The sequence below is a fragment of the Citrus sinensis genome, chromosome 9 (genome assembly GCF_022201045.2).
Source record: "Citrus sinensis cultivar Valencia sweet orange chromosome 9, DVS_A1.0, whole genome shotgun sequence".
NCBI classification, from domain to species: Eukaryota; Viridiplantae; Streptophyta; class Magnoliopsida; order Sapindales; family Rutaceae; genus Citrus; species Citrus sinensis.
In genome coordinates this window covers 16449216-16471523 of record NC_068564.1, presented here as the reverse complement: position 1 = coordinate 16471523, position 22308 = coordinate 16449216, and the positions used below count along the sequence as shown (strand labels likewise).

Genomic DNA, 22308 nt, shown 5'->3' with positions numbered 1-22308 from the left:
TCCAAAATTAATCCTATCCATCAATATATTGAACTGGACTTATCTGAAGGGTTTGAAGTCCAACCCGAAGACTAAAATAAAATAAAATACCAATAAATAAACTTCCACCCATCGGAACACTTTGTTGAGAAATGGGGAGACCATTAAAGACGTTTTAATAGGCTTGGACTTTTGCCTACGGGGTGTGTCTCCAGACGCTACAAATTCAGAGCAACAGAAATATGAAGACTATAGTTAGGCTAATTTGGGGAAAAAATCAACAGCAATCTTTGAATGCAGTGTTATTCAGGCCTATATTAATGCAAACGGCATATTGCTTACTTGACTGCTTAAACTTATGCGTTATAGAATAAATACTTTTTTCCCATCTCATTAATGCCTTAACTTACAATGTATTGAAGAAGAATCTCAACACCAGATTCCATCATATCTCCATGACCACGTGGCCATGTCTATACAGCATTAAGATAAAAGGTTACACTTGCATTTTCAACACAACGTACAATTATCCCTACAAAATTGATTCTCAATCATGAGAATATAACGAACGATCGCTTGTACGTTCTAACGTAACCATCTCCCCATTCCCATTGTCATAATCTTCCTCTTCTTGTTGGCACGATGCTTGGCAGCAACTCTCAACTTCCTCTTGGCATTCCGCATTGGGTTGACTACTGCCATACGCTTGTCCTCTTGTTTCCTCTTATCCCTTTTTGCCTTGAGATTCTTTCTGATCTCATTATAGACCTGTACAAAAATCTGGCCGCCTAATGTATCCCGTATGCTATCGCTTACTTCTTTTGCTAATTGCTTTAGATCATCTGAAAAATGCAACGACAGCAGCTTGTGGATAAGGAACATTGAATGATCATGATATTACAAATACTATTTAGTACATATTTTATAAGAAATTCAGTTTTGTTCTGCATTTCATGAAAATTTCCTCCTATGATTGACAACATAGGTCAAAGAGCATATCATACGAACTAGTACTCTCAGATGGGAACGACAAAACTCACCAGGGATATTCTTCCCCGCAAATCCTTCACAAACTTTATACAATGATGGCAGCATATGAACCACGTAGCGCTGCAAGTAGTCCTGACTAATTTTTGATGAAATGAGCCTAAAAGTGTTGAAGATGATTTTCATCTACATGAAACATTTAAAATTACAGTAACAGTTAGTATTTTAATCAACACAAGAAGCGAAGAATAAAAATATACATATAAATAAATAAAAAATTAATTGTAACAGGCTGAAAAATTCTCTACCATCCTCCACATATAAAAAATTCAAATGCAACAGACTCCAGCAGACCAACCTGAATAGTAGCATCCTTTTGAAGAGCAATCTTTCCCATCTTTTTGAGCAAATTGGAGACGAGCAAATACTGGAAATCACCAGAGGCAAGACAATCATTTTGGTCACCTGCTCCAGAGATAATAGATAGAAACAATCCTCTTCCTTTTCTCAAGTCAAGCAACTGAAAAGCTCTAAGAAATAGACCCTGCTCATGTTGTCCAAGGTTAGACCAGAAGTTTTGAAAATCTGCACATTCCATATATCCTCTGAAAGAATGCATATTACAGATTGCAGACACAAGATTCTCGGTAATATGGTTGCTGAAAGCATCTTCAAAAGAATCTTGGGTCTCTAGCTGACAGCATAGTGAAACAGCTATCATAAAGACTCTACTTGGCTTAATCAGGAAGAAATCTCCAAATGACTTCTCGCCGTCTTCCCTGCGAGCTTCAGTAACAGCAGCAAAATACATGGCTATAAGGCGATTTGATATATTACGCAACCATGTATGGGGGTGCAACAACAACTCACAAATTGCTTCCCATAAATTCTGAAAATGAGGCAAAAGAAAGTAAAACTATTAATAAAAATTGGGAAGCAAAAAGCCAACAGCTGTAATTAACAGTAAATCAGGGCCACTTAGGATGGCAAAATTGCACATCATCAGAAAAAGACAAACAAAACTTGAAACTCACTAAAGCGCAACTAAAATGGACAAAGTGGACAGAAGAAGAGCAAGATAAATTTCAACAGCACAATTTAGATGCATGTGCATCAGAATGTTCAGCAATTGAACTTCTAATTCAGCAGTATTCTCCAGCTCTATACATTGATGTTTATATATGTTTGCAGCTGAGTAATTTCCATAATTTATATTTATAAAGAAATTTATTTAAAAAACACTGTTCATGCTCGAGATTTGCAATTTTGTTCACATTTTTACACACAAAAAGCAATCTACAATCCAAACCAATTTATCACAAGCACTGTCATTCTAATTACTGGCATATGATCTTGCTTCCATTCCACACTTCCACTGCACAATCAACATTCTACAAAATCTAACATTGAGCACAAAAGAAATTCTTAAAATATCTTCTTAACAGGAAGACAATGGTTACCTCCAGACGCGTATCCAGCAAAATATCAGGGAAGTGACAGAGGATCTTCTCCAACAGAACTAGTGAATAGTACGCATCTTTCCAGAAGGGAATGGTGGTCTCATCAGGAAGATCCAGTTGCTGTTCCACAATATTTTTAGTGGACTGTAAAATGCTTATTGCCTCTTGCAATACAATATCAATATGCTCCTGAAAGTCTTTCTTCATAACTTCAACCAGCAATCCCAAGACCTGTACAATGCATCAAACGGCCATCAGAATAGGAACATGCCCAAACAACATACATAGAGCTGACAAGGATAGCCATTTAACCACCAATTCTGTTAAATTCCGGTGACACCTTATGATCTCAAAACTAACAGTACTTCTCAGATAACCATACACTTGATGACAACATAGTTTGGAAGACTGGAATATAATCCAGGTAACAGAGATGCTGGGATATCGATCAGTCAACATAAACACATGGTAAGTAGGAAACTAATAAATATTCAGCCAAATGGTTAGCAGACAGCAACCATTGTAGAAGCTAAAGCAACCAAAGATTACTCTCCTTGGAACCAAAAGGTCTTCATAGCCTACATATAACCATTGGCATTGATATTTGGTTTCTGTAATAGTTAATACATCTAACTAAGTTACAGATGTATCATATCAGAGGTTTTAACAATGGTGATGGTCATGAGTAAACTAGATTGAAGCACCTAATTCGACTAAGATTTTGAATAAAATCTTCAACTTATAAAAGATACTTCTAAATTTTTAATGAAATGGAAGACAAGTCAAGGCCTTATAACATTTGAGTGAAAAAAAAAATTATTATAGAGAACGCATTGTACTCTACATATAGATATATCTCCTCAATAAACAAGAAAGGACATCAGATTAAAATTTACAATTGAGAGTACAGTTTACAGTGAGAAACCTTTACCTGTGCACCAGCACTCTGGAGTTGCTGCATTCCGTCTAAATACCAAGATAGACTGTACTCCAGTATGGAATATAGCGAATGTGGACTTATGCGTCCGACAAGCAGTTTTAGAGCTACACCAATCATTAACCGGACTGTATTATCAGGGTCATTAACCAAACGGAACACCAAATGGAGAAATAACGTGTTAGATTGCTCATCCAATTTAGTTTGTGGAAATTTCTTTATAATTACATGTAGCATTTCAAGCACGGCTTCCCTTCCACTTGGATGCTTATAACTGCAACAATAATGAAGCCGTTTTAGGGGGGGGGGGGGGGGGGGGGGGGGAAAAGTTAAAATATAAACAAATAGAAATCTTCACTATTAAAGACATGCCTCAGATTTGCCAGCAGAAAATCCAAATGTTGTTGCAACCGTTTATCTGAAAGTTGATAATCAAGCAAGAATTGCAACAAAATATGGCTGCATTTCTTGCGAATTGATTCTTCTTGACTTGTTACCATCAGCTCTGCAACTTGAATTACAACATCATATATCTCAGGAACGACTAGCTTGCGATTAACAATCGCCTTTAGAAGTGAAAGAGCTAAATCAGAGGGATTCCTTTCAAGATCAACAAACAAAGGAAATTGAATTAACTCATGCAGTTGATCTGAAGAAAGGGTAATATCAGTGGTGCGCAGAAGCTTAGTCAACAAATTTAGACATGACTGCATTAACAGACTGCTGGAAGTTGCTGAACTGTGGGCGATATCCAACAGAGTAGCCTTCATCTTATCAGCTTGGGATTTGAGAGACGGCAGTGGCAGACTTATTAATGGGGCAAGACATCTAAGGGATGCTGACAAAATATCTTCATACTTGGAACTCAAGCAATTGCCCAGTATTGTCATAAAGGAATCCAACTTTGATAACAGTTCTTCATCATGTTTCTTCAATTTCAAATTCTTTAAATGTTTGTGCAGTAGTCCAAGAGCAAACACTGTTATAAGATGTGAACATGTTGATTTAGCAACGATTACCCGCCCTGAAGAAATGGTTTTCCCTCTCACATCATTTTTATAATTGTTGGCTCCTTTACTAGAAGAATTTGCATGCAGATCATTTTCTTCCTCAATTCTTTTTTGAACAAGGTCATATATGAAGACAAATAGGTCAGTTTGGTCCACTGAGGGGTTGCGTTCAATACCAGCAGCAATGTGATTTAGCATGCTTTCCAATTTTGACTTCACTTTTGGTGTCAGATGATTCTGTAAATGAGCAGTTACAACAGAGAGAAGTTTTGAGGCATGACTTCGAAATGTTATGTTCTGGGCAATCAATTCCAGAGTCTCAAAAGATTTTTGTTTCCTAGTTTCAATCATTTTAGAAGCAATTTTTTCCACCTCTTTCTGTTCAGCAACATCTCCAAGAATATCATTCCCCACTACAGATAGCAGTTCTTCCAAACAATAATCCAACTTACAGCTGGTGGATCTTGAAAGAGATTTTGACAAAATAAAGTTGAGCGTGTATCCCATCACATGCAGCTCATAGCCCCGCTTCAAGATAGATCGCAAAACCCGTACGATAAACTGCAAGTATTCCAGCCCAAGCTCCTTCAAACAATCAGCTAAAGCTATCCTAGCACTATTGCGAATGCCATCCGAACGACTCTTTAAGAAGTTTGAAATGCGATGAATGATACTCGGAAGTTGTGAGTCCATTATGTCTCCTGGAAGCAACTTCAGTACTTTCAACACAGCTCGACTGATGTCAACATTGGCCTTCTCAGAATCAGCATACAGTAGCTTTTGCAACTTTGGGAGCATAGTGTCATTAAGGCATGTCTTTATCTCTGTGATCGTCATAGAATTATGACAATTTTGCAATATAATTGAAGAACTATTATTATCAAGGTTAGCATCTAAAGCATTAGTCGAAGGGTCATTGGCTTCTTGGCTGGAACAAAGTTGAGAAAAATGGAACTCATCAAAAATAGAGCAAAATAGCCTCAGCAAAATCTTTTGCTTCTGTGGATTCTTTTCCATCTCCTGAAAGCATCTCATCAACAAAGCAGAGTATGACTTCCATTTCATATGAGCGGAAATTGAAGCAAGAGCTTCAGAGCATGCACTTCTAACATTTTCGTCTTGTACATCAAACAACATGTTGAAAAATAGTGGGACAAACACTTTATTCACAAGTCCCTGGAAGTTGACAGCAAGATAGCAGGTTTAAGTGAATTGGAAACAAAATCTGATATGGATTTGTATAAACTGCTAAAATAATTACCTCTGATATGTTGCTTGTACTAACAACTTTCCTAAAACGCGTCAGTGCTCGTGCTCTCCTATGTTTCTACAAGAAAAGAAACAATATCAGTCTCAAAAACCGTTTAATAGGAAGAGCCCAACTGCATTAAAAAAAAGAAAAGAAAAGAAAAAAAGTAAAGAAAATTTTTTTTTATAAATAGCTACAGCTAGCCTACAAAGAAAGGTTAATATCAGTATAAAGAACAGTAGAAATGAAAACACTACATTTCTTATTAAATATAAGAAATGCTTTGTATTTGTTATTTGATAGAACCTTTTTTTTTTTTTTTTTTTTGGAAAGATAAAAATTTATTGAGTCCAAAGTATTTCGGGAGAAAAAAATGGTGGGGACCTTGGACACATCATGTACAGACATTGAAGTCAATTCTCAACATTGAATCTGAAATCTATATGAAAGTGAATAATAACCTGCAAGTGAATAATATTATTGAAAAAATCTACTTCAGTATCCCCAGAGCACAGGTCTTTCAGTGAATTAAGATTTGATAATTGTGGGAGCTTCAACACCATCTCTCTCAGTAAATCAACCCATTCCTGAAATCATAACCATCCATTCCAAAAAGAGACCATGTTAATCTCGCTAAATTGAATGATGACAAAATTCAATTCAGAAGATTAAATTATTAAATCATTTTATAATAGTCCATTTGTACAGCTCTTTGCAAGGACCCTGTGAGATGCTAAAAACACTGTAGAATCATAAATTCTTATAGCAAAAATAGAAGAATCTCAATACCTTTTTCACGCTACTTCCTCTGGTCATTGCCTCACCCATACGCTTCAAGATAAACTTGTTTATTATGCGCTGAATGGATCCTATTGTCCACAAACTGTCATCAACTGCTTGCATCACTTCATGTGTATTGCACCTTTCTCTATTGAGAATTAGAGAAGAAAATTCAACAAATGAGAGAAGTGATCGATATGCACTATGCCTCAGGATCATTTCGTCTGATGACATATCGCGCACACAGTGTGACAAAATGACTAATGAGTGGTCAACTTCTATAGTATGGAATAAATCAATGCCAATCTTGTCATATGCTGTAACTATAGAATCATAATCAAGGCCACCCATTTCTACAGCAGAGGTTGCATTCAACTCAGAGACAAGTTTTGCCTGATTTCAGATCAATTATGATAAATGTTAGCCAAATTTCATGGATGAAGAATTTTCTTTCAGAGAAAATAGAGAAAAGAAAGAGATAGTATACCACAGGGAACACAGAAGGGTCAGCTTTTGCGAGAGAATCAAGAAGATCACAGATAGAAGACCGCATATCCAACTCGACAGAAGCAAGAAGTGGAGAAAGTGCATTGAGAACTTTTTTAGTACTCCCAGTCCCTGCTACTGGTATGATATCACGAAGAACATGCAGAACTTTCACTACGACTTCTGCAAGACAAATATTACTTTCAGAGAGTCCACGAAAAAGTTGCATAACATCTCAAAAATCACGAGGTACTTTTACCTGAATCTTTAACTCCCTTTGCTAAGAAGGGTAGCAAGATATCCAAAAACTTCCCAGCTTCCAATGGATCTTTAATATACTGGGATAACAATTGCAAAATTCTAATCACAGTCTCCCCAGAGTATTTGACCAATTTCCTGGAACACCACCCCCCCCCCCCCCCCAAAAAAAAATAAAGGAGAGTAGGTCACTTAGATGAACAATCAATTGACAATCAGTTTCAACCCTTCACATTTTAAATTAAAAAAGCAAACAACATGCAGCATTATTTATTTATTTATTTTACAATTACTATTTTCCTTTTTTTGCTCAGAAACAAAAAGAAGTATATCAATAATACGGAATAATCAAGATCTCAAGATCATTAGACATGACCATGAATCCACATACGTGTACACATTTACCAATCATGAAATTTCTTAAAATATGATGCCACTCAGCATAAAGAAAGGCTCCAAGAGAACTCCATATGAAACAAAATTTTTAAGAAGAGAAGAAAATGAACAAATAATTTCAAGTGGAAAGACGTAAGGACAGATAGGAGAAGCCTCGAATATTTTCTTTATGAGATCAAATTTGGCAGATACAAAAAAGAAATGAGATCTTTCATCAGAAGTTGATTACTTTCCAGTAAAGCCATAAAAGGGCTTCAAAATAAGTTTCCTAAAATGCTTTCTTAATATGACAAGAAATATTGAGCCTCTGAAAATTCAAATGCTACTTGTGGCCTGAGATCCAGGAATCAATTTATTTGGAATCGAAGATAAATGCAACCGAACACCTGACTAATATACTGTAAGTAAAATTGAAAATTGTGATATTTATATCATTTGACTACCTAGGAAATCAACAAAGCCATGTCTAAATTTTCCAGAGGCAGGATAAGTCTACAAGTTATCAAACTAAACTACAACGAAGCACCTTTAGTCACAGATCATGAATCAACCTCCAGTAAACCCACAATCAAGTTTCATTAATTGTAAGACACCTTTCAGAACACGGAAAAATATAATCGATAAAGTTATCAAGCCAGCATTGTTCAAACCTCTTGGCTGCACACTGAAAGAGAAAATGCAAGCTGCTGATAAGTGTTGCAACATTTGGCAGTAGAACTTTTTTAATAGCACTGTATTCACCATCCACCTCATTATCAAGATTCAACAGGTTCTCAATGAACTTCAGAACACTTGATACAATTGCTTCAGAGGCAGTCATGACAGTTAAAATTGAAAATATATCAGGGATCAGATTTTCTTCCCTTTCTAATAGAGATATGAGCCTGTGGCTTCTGCTCATGGCCAAAAAGCAAGAGAACAGTGAACTTGGTTTCTCACTACTAGAACCCTCCTGCTTGAAAGCATCGATCAAAGGTTTCACCGACTGAAAGAACAGGTCCCAGAAATCACAATCATAATCATGATCCACATACTTATTAAGAACAGTGGAAAGTATTCTCAGACATAAAGATCTTATATCCTTGAGCTGCTTCATGGCTGAACTGATCTGCAAAAAGATCATACAATTTCATTTCAAAACCACCACATTCATCAAATGCAACTCAGTTCCAATGATGTAAATGAAAATGAACTACTGGAACCTCACAAACAACACAGATTGCTTCCTACAGCATTGTGACTTTCATCACATGCAAGCGAACGAGGAAAAAATAGAAAAAAGAATTGTTTTCAAAAACAAAAGGGAAAAAGCCAACATAGAATATCAGTGGCTGCAAACAAGCGCCAACACATCAACAAGAGAGAGAGAGAGAGAGAGAGGGAGAGAGAGAGAGAAACAGAGAGGGCGAAGAGAAAATATATCAAAAGTGAGTAAAAAACCAGGAAAAAGATAAAATGAAAACAAAAAAAAAAAAAACAAATAAAAAAAACCTCTAGCTCACCAGCATTACTGAAATTAAAAATAAAATAATGAGCAACTACTTGGCATTCATTCATGTACGCCACAAATCTTAATACAAAAATGGCTCAATTTCAATACACCTTTGAAGGAGTGTAATAACAAATGACATTCCAAAGCTATCAATATAGTAAGAACAATACCTGGCCCTGATTTTTTCCTGCAAGATTGTCTTTCGCCAGTAAAGTTGAGTCAGTATTTGCATGATTTTCCACTACAGAAGATCCGCAACCTTTTAAAAATTCAAGACTTGAAGTGCAGCTTGCCAATACCCGAACAACACATCCAATCAGTAAATTAAGAAAAGGCCCAACATGTAATTCATCAAAAACTCGAATAACGTCTTCAATTACATGCAGAAAACCATGACTCTTTTTCCACGACAGAGATGCTAAGTTTTCTATGGTGAAAAACTTCAAGAAACTATATTCTTGAAATTCCTCCATATTGCAATAGGGTTTTTCCCAAAATGCTCCATCATCAGCTCCCTTGGGAATAATTTCCAGGGACTTTATTAACAATGCAAAGAAGAGAGGGAGTTCATCAACATCTAGTTGAGCTACGAAACACAGAACCGCCTTTCGATGATATATACTTGCATGCTGACATGGGAAAAAATATAACAATGAGAAATACAGAATGCATTGCAAATTTACTGCAGTGTTTAAAGGAAAAACATGATTCAATACATGTTCAAAAGCCCATAATGCTGATATGACAGAAGTAAAATAAACAGTATATTCGACAAAGGCCTACCTTTCGAGAGGCAAGCGTCTTCAATTTTCTGACTTTTGGCATCAAGAGACGAATAACCAAAGGCAGAAGATTAGATCTGTGATCATCTTCAATTAGATGTGATTCTCTAGATAAACTCCATGTTGTCAGTTCTTCTCTCAAACTTTTTGAATTGATCAAGTTTCTTAAATGCTGATGATAAGGGATTAAGAAATCATCTTTCCACACCAAAAGGCAATCAAGAACCTTCATCTGTATTTCAGCATCATTTTCATCCAGAAGCCTATTAGAGAACAACAATGAACGATTAACTAAAATCATGGAAGTTATTGAAGAGTATGAATAATTACAAACATCATCCAACTTAGCACCAACCTATTTTGTAGAACATCCTTTAAAAATTGACTTTTATAAAAAGTCTTGGGGTTTCGCATCAGTTTCAACAAGTTCAGCCATTCTTTAAGGACACTCTTCCACTCTTTGCCTTTGCAAATACTTGAATTGAATGATCCCACACTGCAATGTCAAAAATCTAAATATGATGATTTGGGTTTTCAGAAGTAGCAAAACACACAAAAACAGATATTCAATCAAAGGCACAAAATTTATTGAACAACTACCTTACAAGATTGTCAATATTGTAGGCCAAAAAGTCCAAGAACAGAGGTATAACTTGTCGAGACTGAGCCTCAACAACAGAAGGAACTTTTTGCAAGGACTGAAGCAACAGAGACAACACTGTTCCATGTGGGGTGCTATCAGACGCCGGAGAAACAAACAAATTAAAACACTCGACCAGATCTGAGCAATGAAACCAAGAGTAACATTAAACATCCAATGTTACATTTCTATATTCCTCGATAAAATTAGATTGAATTGAATTTTAAAAAATTTGACATCCCCATGTACCGCATAAAGAATAAGAAGAATCCTTCAAATAAAACCAAGATAATAGCAAAAATTAATTTTAACATACCAGCAGACTTGTCAGGCAACTTAAAACTCGGCTTGTCAAGTTCATCTTGAGATATCTGAAAAATGGATTGACAATGTTGAAAGTAACGAACAAGTTTATTCCACACAAATCCAACATGCTTGCTAATCAGAACTGCAAGGCACTCAGATGCTGGATTCCACAGATAGCTAAAACGATTATGGAAGATACCAAGAACCCCATTCAACACAAGGGGTATATAAGTTTCAGATATCCTTCCAGCGCCTAGGTCCATATGTATTCTAGAGATGAGTAGGGATAACTTCCTGCTTGTAGATATTGAAAGAGGTGTTGCCTCAATGGAGAGAAGCAGATGAATAACCTGATATTTTGAGGGAAATCAGAGAATAGTATCTTAAATACAAAATAGTTACAAATTTTGTAACCACGGCAAGAATCTAACCATACATACATTACAGCCATGAATATCCACAGGGCAAGCATGAGGAACACCAGTTTCAGTTTTCATTTTCTTCTCAGGCGGTTGATCCATCGTAGAGTCTTCATAAGTTAAAGGTTCGTAGTGACACAAGATTCTAAGAGTTGAAACACGGATTGCCTTGTCTGAGTGGCACAAATTATCTGCATATATGACAACTGCGTCCTCAACCTTTTCTGCTTCTAGCTCTGGGTGGTATTTTCCATGGCTATTGTCTGCTGGCAATATAGTTCTAATATTTGTATCAAAATTTCCAGTAAAAAAAAAAAAAAAAATGATCAGCACGATTTAATATACTAACATTGTAAATGCAGATCAGAAAACATCAACAATTGACACAAAGACCTACCTATGCACATAATCTAAATAATCAGCAACAGCACACAATACTTGTGAGGATGATTTGCAGGTTTTAGCAAGATGAAGAACTTTGCCTGTTTCTTCAAGTCCAGATTGCTTCGCACAATGCAATTCATGATAGGAAGATAAAGAAGCTCCAATTAGGCTTTGCCATATGTGCTTAGAAACACCTGCAAAAAGTTCTGAAAGAACAACTGTGATAAATAATGAACATGTAAAGAAAATGAAATCCAGAACTAAGTGCCATTATGCACTTTCACTCAACAGAGCAACTCAATAAACTGGTGCCAACCATTAGGATACACTAAAAAGCACATTCAGATAAAGAATAAATATGCAAAGCAAGCACAACAAAAGAGATCACAGAAATTACAATGCATATAAATCCATCAACCTCAATTAGAAAGCTCTCTCTAGCATTTTCATCAAAGAATGACTCCAGTTAAGCAAGTGTAATATAAATCCGATTATAAATAAAGTTCACCAACTCAGACAAAGTGATGCTCAAATTTTTAGTAATAGAAGATGTCTTACCAGCTTCATCCATTGAAAGCCGATGAAGTGCATCTATCAGCTCCATCAGCAACGATGAGTTTGCTTGCACATCCATTATACGAGGACAGCATCTGACAATTCCCCAAAGCAGAGCCAATTTAGCCTCATCAATTTCAATAGATGATGAATTTCCATGAGCAACAACATTATTTATCACGCTGATCCAAGAGCAGACAGCCTCCTGCAAGAAACCGCGAATCCTCAAGACTCGTCCTTCTGATACTCCATCTAAGAAGTTACAGCACTCAGGTTCCATTTGCAGTTTGTCAAAGAAGGACAACAGTAGACAAATAACTTCGTCCTGTGAATTTTCTATCATATCATTTATTGCACTGAAAAAACAATAACATGAGTTAAAAAAGAACGTAACCAGATACAAAGAGAAAAGCTAAACGATATGACATGTCGATATTACCTTAATATATTCACTCTAAATGTATAGACTACGCAAGGGTCCAATTGTAGTAGCTTTCCAATAAATTTCAACGAACTGAAACCCATGTACGCATAAGTTATAAAAAAACTGAGGCTAAAAAGAGATGACACAAAATCCAAATTCCTCAACTTAAGGCATTACCTTGAATTCTTCAACTCAAATGCAGGAGCCCATTGCGAAGAACAGTCTGTGATAGTGTCCATATCATTTGCTCCATGAAGCCCATTGAGAATGCACAGCATTAGTTGCAGAACCTTATCAACAACTTCAAATAAATGATCTACATCCTTAACATTCTTGGAAGGCGTGATAAACACACGTTTAAGAACATCCACGAGTTCAAGCACTGGTTGATAATCTGTTCGCACAAAAAGCAGTTCCCATTGAAAGCAGAAGAGTTACACATATGTGTATTATATCCGTATAATAACAATGAACATGATAAGATAGAAATCAAAATATCAAATTTAGTTTTTAGCTTACCAGAAACTCCTTGACCATTATCAATTTCAACCGTAGCAATAAGCAGTGACAAAAGGCAACCAAGATGAAAAAGGCATCTATTATCTACAGAGTCAATTATTTCTCGATATAAGTTTTCCCACATAAACTCCTTTGATCCCAGATTAGAACATATTCTCTGAAAAGCTGTGATCAGAACTTCAACAATAGTGTCTGAACCTGTGAGAAAGAGAACAACAACAACAACAAAGTCAGGGTCATAGTTACCAGACATCCAAAATTATATTTTCAACAGGAAGATCAGCCATTAACCTAGGGGAAGCACAGGAAGTCCTACATCACTCATTCAATTAGTTTGATTATAAAAATTCCCTATTGCACAAGCCCCTTTGTACAGATTACACCAGACACCCAATTTTTCTTTTCTTGTTTCTAGTTTCAGAGTAAGAGACACTGATCCAAAATAAATTGCTGATGCATTCATCGTAAGCAAATCTTTTCTAAATGCAAACAGTAGTCTGGTATTCGATCAAAATATGATTATTAAAAAATCACATGTTTAGTTTCAATGAATCCTAATGGAATGATTTGATTAAGTTATAATTAACAATGAAATGCATTGTAAACACACATTAATTTGTTCATACAAAATGTTGTCAGAAGAAAAGAGCTTGCCTTGATTGAACTTATCACCAATAGAAAATACAGACTGGCTAATCAATAACTTCAAAACTCGCTCTGCGCTTGAATGAACCCCTGATGATGTTCCTCTCATAACATAATAAAGCAAAGCACTGACTCCAGATTTTCGGGCAGGTGATTGTTTCTTCACAACCTCTAACATGATCTTTTGGATACCTGTTACAATTCAGTTATGAGCTGTGTACATCAATCACTTTAACACAAAGTCAATTTCACCAGCTTAACAAAGTCTTTTCAACACAACACCACACAGCCCTAAACCAACCGCTGCTACAATAAAACTTTTATTGCCAGGGTCTTAAAAGGACAAAAATATGTGAGCAACAAAGAAAAATGATCTTATTAACACCGCAAAAAAACATCTCAAACTTCAGTATGAATCCATTTGTGCATCTAGAAGTCCTTGAAAATCTCAACCAAGGAACAAATTTCCTCTGTGCAAATAGTTCAAAGTTTAATGAGAAAAAATCAGCAGAGGCATGATAGACGATAAGTATATAATATAGCTCCCAAAGGAAAAGATAACGACAAGAAATGTGTTAGTTTACTCATAAAGATCAAACCTCAGAGACAAAACTTCCAACATTAGCTTTTGCCAAATATCCCCAAAGTTTATTGGCTGGCTTATTTATGAACCTAACTGATTTGAAGGAACTTTTTGGATTTCCAATTGCACACTAACATGCAACCAACTACCAGTAAAATAAATGCAGAACCTTGAAATAATGTTCTGAACATGCATGGAAAAAAATAATTTCATTGAAAGCATGCTTTATACTCTCAATAAATTGATTAGCCTTTTTCCACCTTTTTTCAGTCATTAAAATGCATAACTAAAAGAAAGCTTAGAACTTAAAAACAATACGGAATTTTGATACCTGCTTTAAGCTTCTTAAAAGGTGCATTCCTCAGCAAGAATGATGTAGCCTCAGCCATAAATTCCTGGATATAATCCTTTGAGTAATATCTTAGTTTTACCGTGATCCTTCAAAAAGGAAAAATGCAGAAAAATTATAAACAAATAAAGAGTACGTAACAACGAAAGAATAGTGTGCACGATGGATTTACTGACTGGGTTTCTTAACAATCTTCCATTCTTTTCCTTTTTGCTTCTTTATTTTGGTTATTTTTCTTTTGGGTTTTGATATGTGGATCAGTGTTAGTATTTCTTCAAGAAATCATATGATCGATTTCATCTCTTTTTCCTCACTCATAGAATTTTCAAAGAAACTCATAAGTCGCCCACTAACTGCTGTAGTGTGAAGACGGATATTTCACATAACCTAAGCTTCTCATCCTTTCCTGTAAGCTAAGAATTTATTTCAATACTTACCTTGAACCTCCAGTCGAGATTCCACAGATACTACATAAACCATGGTTTAGCAAAACATTTAATTAAACATAGAAGATCTTATAACTTTGAAATTATATCATTGTTCTGGTAGTGAAGACTAACCGTCAGTCATATCCTAAAATCTCATTTTACTGGAGAGAGTTTAAACCACAAATCCTCCAAATATGGGACATATTTTGATTATCAGGGACCGATGATAAACAAGTAATTGTGAATACTGACTCATTTTGGTACCAACCATAAAAATTTGACATTTGTTTCCCAGTATAAATAGGTAGATACATAATACATCTATAACAACTAGACTGCAATTGAACCATAAAGGGCTTATTCAACTACCATAGGCACTTCCCTTTTGCACAAGTCCTTGTTTCTTAGGTGTGAGCTCATAGTAACAACCCTAGGCTTACAAAAGAACCAATCTTCTCTAACCATCACATAGCCATGGCATCAATTTCTCCCCAATGTTGGCCCTAGAAATAGAATCTGCGGGACCTACACCCTCTACAACTATTGTTGTCAAGCTTTATTTAATCAATCCACATGATGCACCTGACTCTTTTAGATGCTAGCAGATTTGATGAATTATTACATCAGGTGAATGGAATATCACTATTCTTCATTTATCTAAAAGATACAACTGAAAGTTGTTCTCTCCATGAAAATCTATAGTACCTATACATCCTTATGGTGCAAATCAACTGATACTTACTTGAGAACACTTATTATATCTTGAATAAGATATTTCTGCAAATACATCATGATAAATGACCAAGAAGTAAAAATCTGCAAAGAAGACCACAAATTTACACAGTCAATATCAAGGAAGAAATGCAGACAAATAAAAAAAAATGAAATTTGATTTTAACAACTAAAATATAGAATCCGGAAAGAACATAGCTTTCACCTGCTCAACAATATCTGGCTCCCTATCAGCACCACTTTCCAGGAGAGAAACCAGAGAATCAGCAATCCTAGGCAAAAAACTGCCAAACAAGAATGATACAAATCAGAAATAAATAAACACGTACTTACCCACAATAAATTTAAATGAATGGGTTAAAGCCAATCTAAATTTGTTGCCTAGGCATATCAAAATCTAAAGGTCTCGAAGGGTGCATTTGGAATTGAGGTTGGGCAGCTGTAGCTTAAAAGTTACAGCACTAAAGTGTTTGATAAACACTAGCTGCTGTAGCTTAGAAGCTATGTTGATATGATTTTTCATTTGTATAATGGAAAATCTATTATATCTTTAATAATTTTATCAAAATTATTATTTAAAATTTACATTCACTATGTATTACTAACTTTTGTTTTATAGTTACAGTTTTTTTCCCACAGTAGCTGTAGTTACAGCACCTCAATCCCAAACGCACCCTAAATTGCTGCCGTACAAAAGGTATCTTTTAAATATACGTCAAAAGAAAAAGAAGGATAGGAACTTTAAAGATCTCTAACTTCATCATCCTCAAATGACACGGCCCTGAGCATATAGCTGAGGATTCACCACCAAAGAATGCAACAAACTGTAGATATTCTCAAACCCAAATCTATTCAATATGACTTATAGCCTAATACATTATATTTGGACAATAATCTGGTCTACATCCAGAAAATCCTCAATTCAAACAGATGCTTGTATCTGACTTCAGAAAGATTTAGACATGATATCGTTCAGCATTCAACTGTATGGCTTCATAAGGACCAACCCAAAGAGATGTCTAAACTAAAACATACAAGTTAAAAAGATTTTGCTTGAAAACCTCATGATCTTAGCCTTTAGAATTTTACCCTTTCAAGTTCAGCATAATACAGTAAAAGTTTGCGGTATTCTGTCGCAATATCAACTCAAAATCTATAAGCACACCAAACAAATATGGTTTGTGTTTCACACACCAATTCCTAATTCCTAGCATATGATAATGGATCCTTATCAAAGGTGGCAGAGAATTTACTGCAAGGAACAAATAGCACATGAAATTTGGACACATACGAAATTCGAAAAATCATCAATAGCCAGAACCAGATAAGGATAATGCACAGATTGGTAAAGCAGACAAAATAAAATGCTCAACAACAACAAGTTCAATTAAATCTGAGGAAATAGAAAACTCACAGTAAAAAATCCTTAAGGAGATCCCTTGATAAAGCTGCAATCAGCCTGTCGAAGGAAAACCATTTTAAGATCCAAACAAAATGACCTAATGCAGAACAAACTTTTGATAAACAGAAAGAAACTAAAGGGTGTGTTTGGTATTGTCATTGGTCAGTTGTAGCTTAAAGTGTTTGGGTAAACACTTACCAGTGTAGCTTGAAAACTAATTTGCTTTCATCCCACACTATGAGATGAAAAAACGATAAAATTATTATTCAAAAGCCATATTTACCACATACTATCAACTTTTACATCACATACCTGAGAATAGGCTCAAGTGATAGTCTTGCTTCAAAACGTAATCTCGAAATAAGTTTTGAGAATATTAATTCCTTGTGCAATATTATTGAAGGCAGAGTCTGTACAAAAGGCATAATTTCCTCGTAAAAGGAAATAAAATCCTCTGCAGTATTTAATTCCTGCATTAGGAAACAGGAAAATAAACATTAAAAAAAAGGAAAAAGAAGCTTGTACGGAAAAAAATAATAATAATAATAACAACAACAACAATATTGTAATGAAAACGTACTCTCCATTGAATGAGGCAATCGCGCAAAAATGAGGAGCCCTCCGATGGCTCGGCTTTAACCTTATCAAGGCTTCTGAATACATTGATTTCGATGTCATCTATTTGTTGAGAGAAACTCTTAAACTGTACCACACACACCAAAGTTTCTCAATTTAAATAAATAAAAATCTTTTTTTTTTTGCGTTCGATAAAATAAAGGCCAGAGAGATAGAGGAGCTTACGACGAAGCGGCGACGGCCGGGGGACTTGTTGAGAGACTTGACGGCCGCAGCGTGTTCTGCCGTCGCCATCTCAATTAATTTTTCTTTTTTGCAGCCGAATCACTTTCGTATCCGCTTCTATTCTTTTTGAATGAAATCAGAAAATTGAAGTTTCGTTTGGGTTTATGCGACAATAACTTATTAGCAAAATGGAGTGAAACATTGTTTAAAACCCTCTTTTAAACCCAAAACCCCTGTTTCCTCACCCTGTCCCTCTTGCTCCTTAACCGAGTAACCGACTATAGCAAAATCGGATCCTGTCCGGGTTTCAGAGATCCCGAATCCGCGAGAAAGCGTTTTTAGTATGTTACTACAAACGGGGCCGGCCCAGGATTCATCCTCACCAAGTGGGGTTAGCAAATGGGCCGGGTCCCAATGGGATATAATTGTGTAGGAGGAAGAGAGCAACGCTTTTCATTCTTATAAAACCAAAGATGACCGATATTGACAACAAATTTGCTGCCTTAAAGAGTAATTAGGGAAACTTACGAAAATAACTACAATACTTTATGTTTTTAAATTTGACCCTTCTAACTTTTCTTGTAATAAATGGCTAAATTTTAATTTTTTGGACCAACCAAATTTATAAACAAATGTCACTCTTATAAAATTCCAAAAAAAAAACCTAACACCTCAATACTCTCAACAAATCATCAAATCTCATTACTCTCAAAAAATTACCAAACTCTATCAAACAAATATTAAATAACTGAAAATATAATTATCAATAGGTTAGTGTATGTTCTTACACAATATAAACTTTTAATGTATTTAGGATTTAGGTTTGAAATTGATGTGGGTTTCATTATAAATGTTGTCATTTTCCATTCATAAAACTATATTATTTCTTAAAGTTCTACTTTGAGTTGAGAATGGCATGACCAATTGTGATTTTGCTAACAAACCACTGATCGAACTCATCAAATAGTCTTGGATCCTTCAACCTTCTAAGTGGATTTATGTTCACACTCGTTCTTTTGTCGTTCTCACAGTCCATTATTTCGAGCATGGGTAGAGGCTTCACATTCCTTGCTCTTTAAGAACTGTTAAAGACATACGGAGCCTATAAGGATGTCCAAACTTAAGCCCCCGTAGAAATTGTACAATGATATGGGAGTGTAATCATTATGGTTGTCAACATTAGTGTACACTCCATCGTCAGCTGGGGCTAGACAATTCGCCAAGATGAACATATTAAACTCATATTGGATTAAAAGCTAAAAGAACGCAATTGCTAAATGTTAAACTTACTCACCTACATGAGTATCTAATTGAAGAATCACTGTATGAACATTTAGACGAACCATCATGATACGAACTATAAGTTCCATGACTGCTTGTCTAAATTGTTTTTGTTCTTTGTGCTCTCATTATAAGAAAATTGATAATAAATTACGAGAAAAAACTGTTATAAAAGGGGTGGACGACAAAGAATTTACTAATCATCTATATACTTGTTACTCATTTATAATAAATTTAAAACCTATCATGAAATTCGTAACAGTTTTTATAGGTCACAAGTCTGACACATAGCAATTTAGTAAAAAAATTAATTTTAATTGAATTTTCAAAATATTTTTTTGAATCTTTTGGCTAGAAAATTGTATTATTTCAATTAATAATATTGAAAATATTATTGTCATTTTCATTTTATTATTATTTTTTCAAAATTCTATAGATTTCTTTAAAAATAAAATTTGTAAATCTAAAATATAGATAATAAAAAAACCCAAATAAATAACAAGAGGCTGATATTTAATATTTATATTCAAACTGCAATATTTCTTCAAAATATTGTTGTAGTATAAATTTATGGTGATAAGTGTCGATCCCACAAAGTGATATATTTAATTATGCATAGGGCTAATTTTCTACGTGTGTATGTGAATTTGTTAGAGATGATATTTTAGCAATACTAAGATTTAAAATAAAAATGGCAGGAACAAATTAAGGATGAAAATAATTCAAATAAAACACTTGAGTCTCTAAATTCACACACAACATTTCACTATGGGCTTAACATTCCTTTTTAATTCCAATTAATTTATAAGGGTGTATTTTCACCCTTCATAAGCTTCACTCCAATAAATATAGTATCAAGCACCCAGTGTGCTAGAGGGTAATGATTTTCCATTAAGTTTGGTGTCAAGTACATGCTATGCTAGACAATAATAATCTTTCTGTCAACAAGGTGACAGGACCGTCTACTAAATAATTTATATGCACTCTCTTTCAACACTAATAGTGTGTTTGGATTGAGGTTGGACATCTGTAACTTAAAAGTTACAACAGTAAAGTGTTTGGTAAACACCAGCTGCTGTACCTTGAAAGCTATGTTGAAATGATTTTTCACTTGTATAATGGAGAAATTATTATATCTTTAATAATTTTATTAAAATTATTATTTAAAATTTATATTTACTATATATTATTAACTTTTATTTCATAGTTACAACTTTTTCCACAGCAGCTGTAGGTTAAAAGTTACAGCACCCAATCCCAAACGTACCCTAAGTCAAGACGACCCACAAAATACTAGGGGAGTCTCTTTCTAATAAATATGGTGTAAAATACTCATTATGCCAGACAATAACAATCTTTCACTAGAGAGTTGTTATACTGCACAAAATTTAAATAAGATATATTGTCTGTCAACAACGAGTCAAAATAATTGCATAAATCAAAAAGGAAAAAAAATAAACTTATCAAATTAAGCTAATGGATCATGTTGAGGTTTCACCTTTAACCCCAAACTTGAAATTAAATTTCTCACTCATAATTAAACTAGAAGTAAAATGATAATTTTATTTAAATACGTAGAAAAACAAGATAGAGTGAGAATTATAGAAAATGGAGCTCAATTTTAGATTTAGAGCTGTCAAATTAGAGGGAGCCCCCATTTATAAATACAATGAGTAAATTATAGCCGTAAATTATAGTCATCAGATGAAAACTATTCAAACACTCAAGATTACACCTCGTGGCAAGATCTAATTGACTGGAACACATCATCAGGTCCAATAATATGTTACATCATTGGTCAATACTACATCAGTAATTTCAATCTAATATGATACTGGTATGTTGCCGGTCAATGTCATATCATCGATCAATGCCACATCCACATTTTTTAGTCCAATTGGATGCTGCCATGTTAGTAATCAATGCCACATCAGCTGGGCAATACCACGTTAGTTGAGTCCACCAAAATTCTAACATTACAATTTTATCCTTTATGTTGAGTCCAATTAGATGCTGCCATGTTATTAATCAATGCCACATCAACTGGGCAATGGCACGTTAGTTGAGTCCACTAAAATTCTAACATTACAATTTTATCCTTTATGTCCTTCTTAAGGTTTTCAAATGTTCTAAGTTCAAAAATAATTTTATGCGACTTCTCGTTAATCATGGAATGATCAAAATACCCCGATACATAAAATATTCAAATTATAGAAAAACACACACAATCAAATTTAAAGGACATAAACATATAAAAGTAGAAATGTTAGTGAGACTTAAAGCGCAAAATGAAAATTTTACCTTTTATAAATGTGCATTCTCCAGTACTCAACAACCACAATCTAATCTGAAGACAAGATTTATAATTTATCAACAACTCTGAAAACTCCCAAATCATCAATTTTAAATAATAAAAACGTAAAAGTAAATATAGATATATATAAAACATGGTATCTCAATTACATAAAATTACATAACAAAACTGAGTCTCATGTGCTCTACATGTCCATTAATGTTCAATTTCGTCTTTTTGCTACACCATTGAGCAACAATGCCTTGTTCCTCTAGAAACCTAGCAAATGGACCTGGACTTTACCCCGATCTCATGTACCGACCATAATATTCTCCACTTTTATTTGATCTAACAATTTTAATTTGTTTTCTTAATTGTTTCTCTACTCCTACTTTATAGACTTTAAAAGCATCTAGTGCTTCACCTTTATCATAAAGAAGGTAGAGATACATATAACGCAAATAATCATCAACAAACAAGATGAAGTATTTCTGGCCATTTAAGCTCACTTCTGGAAATGGGCCACAAATATTAGTATGTATAATTTCTAATATGTCAGAACTCCTCCTAACACCTTTCTTGGTCTTGTTGGTGTGCTTTCCTTTAATGCAGTCCACATAAGTACCAAATTCAGTAAAGTCAAAAGTTTAAGGATGTCATCCTTTACTAATCTTTTGATTCATTCAATAAAAATGTGACCTAATCTCCTACGCCATAATGTGGAGGATTTT

The 22308-nt window shown here is 34.7% G+C and overlaps 1 protein-coding gene across 2 annotated transcripts; it reads right to left on the bottom strand.

Moving 5' to 3' along the window:
• Positions 1–342: 342 nt before the first annotated feature.
• LOC102625218 (uncharacterized) lies at positions 343–18247 on the bottom strand. 2 transcript variants are annotated; one of them, XM_052433121.1, is made up of 32 exons: positions 18004–18247; positions 17783–17905; positions 17515–17672; positions 17215–17259; positions 16006–16084; positions 15811–15884; positions 14623–14729; positions 13718–13900; positions 13064–13261; positions 12722–12938; positions 12560–12634; positions 12124–12476; positions 11579–11771; positions 11203–11461; positions 10773–11112; positions 10417–10597; positions 10172–10312; positions 9818–10079; positions 9205–9663; positions 8193–8650; positions 7148–7284; positions 6890–7071; positions 6412–6795; positions 6084–6209; positions 5635–5700; positions 3736–5549; positions 3358–3637; positions 2427–2657; positions 1325–1855; positions 1020–1152; positions 559–821; positions 343–484 (listed from the first exon to the last, which is right to left on the bottom strand). In XM_052433121.1, the coding sequence occupies exons 1-31, from the start codon at positions 18070–18072 to the stop codon at positions 565–567; spliced, it is 8115 nt and encodes a 2704-aa protein (XP_052289081.1). In that variant the 5' UTR covers positions 18073–18247; the 3' UTR covers positions 343–484; positions 559–564. The 2 variants fall into 2 exon arrangements, with proteins under 2 accessions (XP_052289081.1, XP_006489855.2); XM_006489792.4 differs by having other exon boundaries at positions 343–821.
• Positions 18248–22308: the final 4061 nt, after the last annotated feature.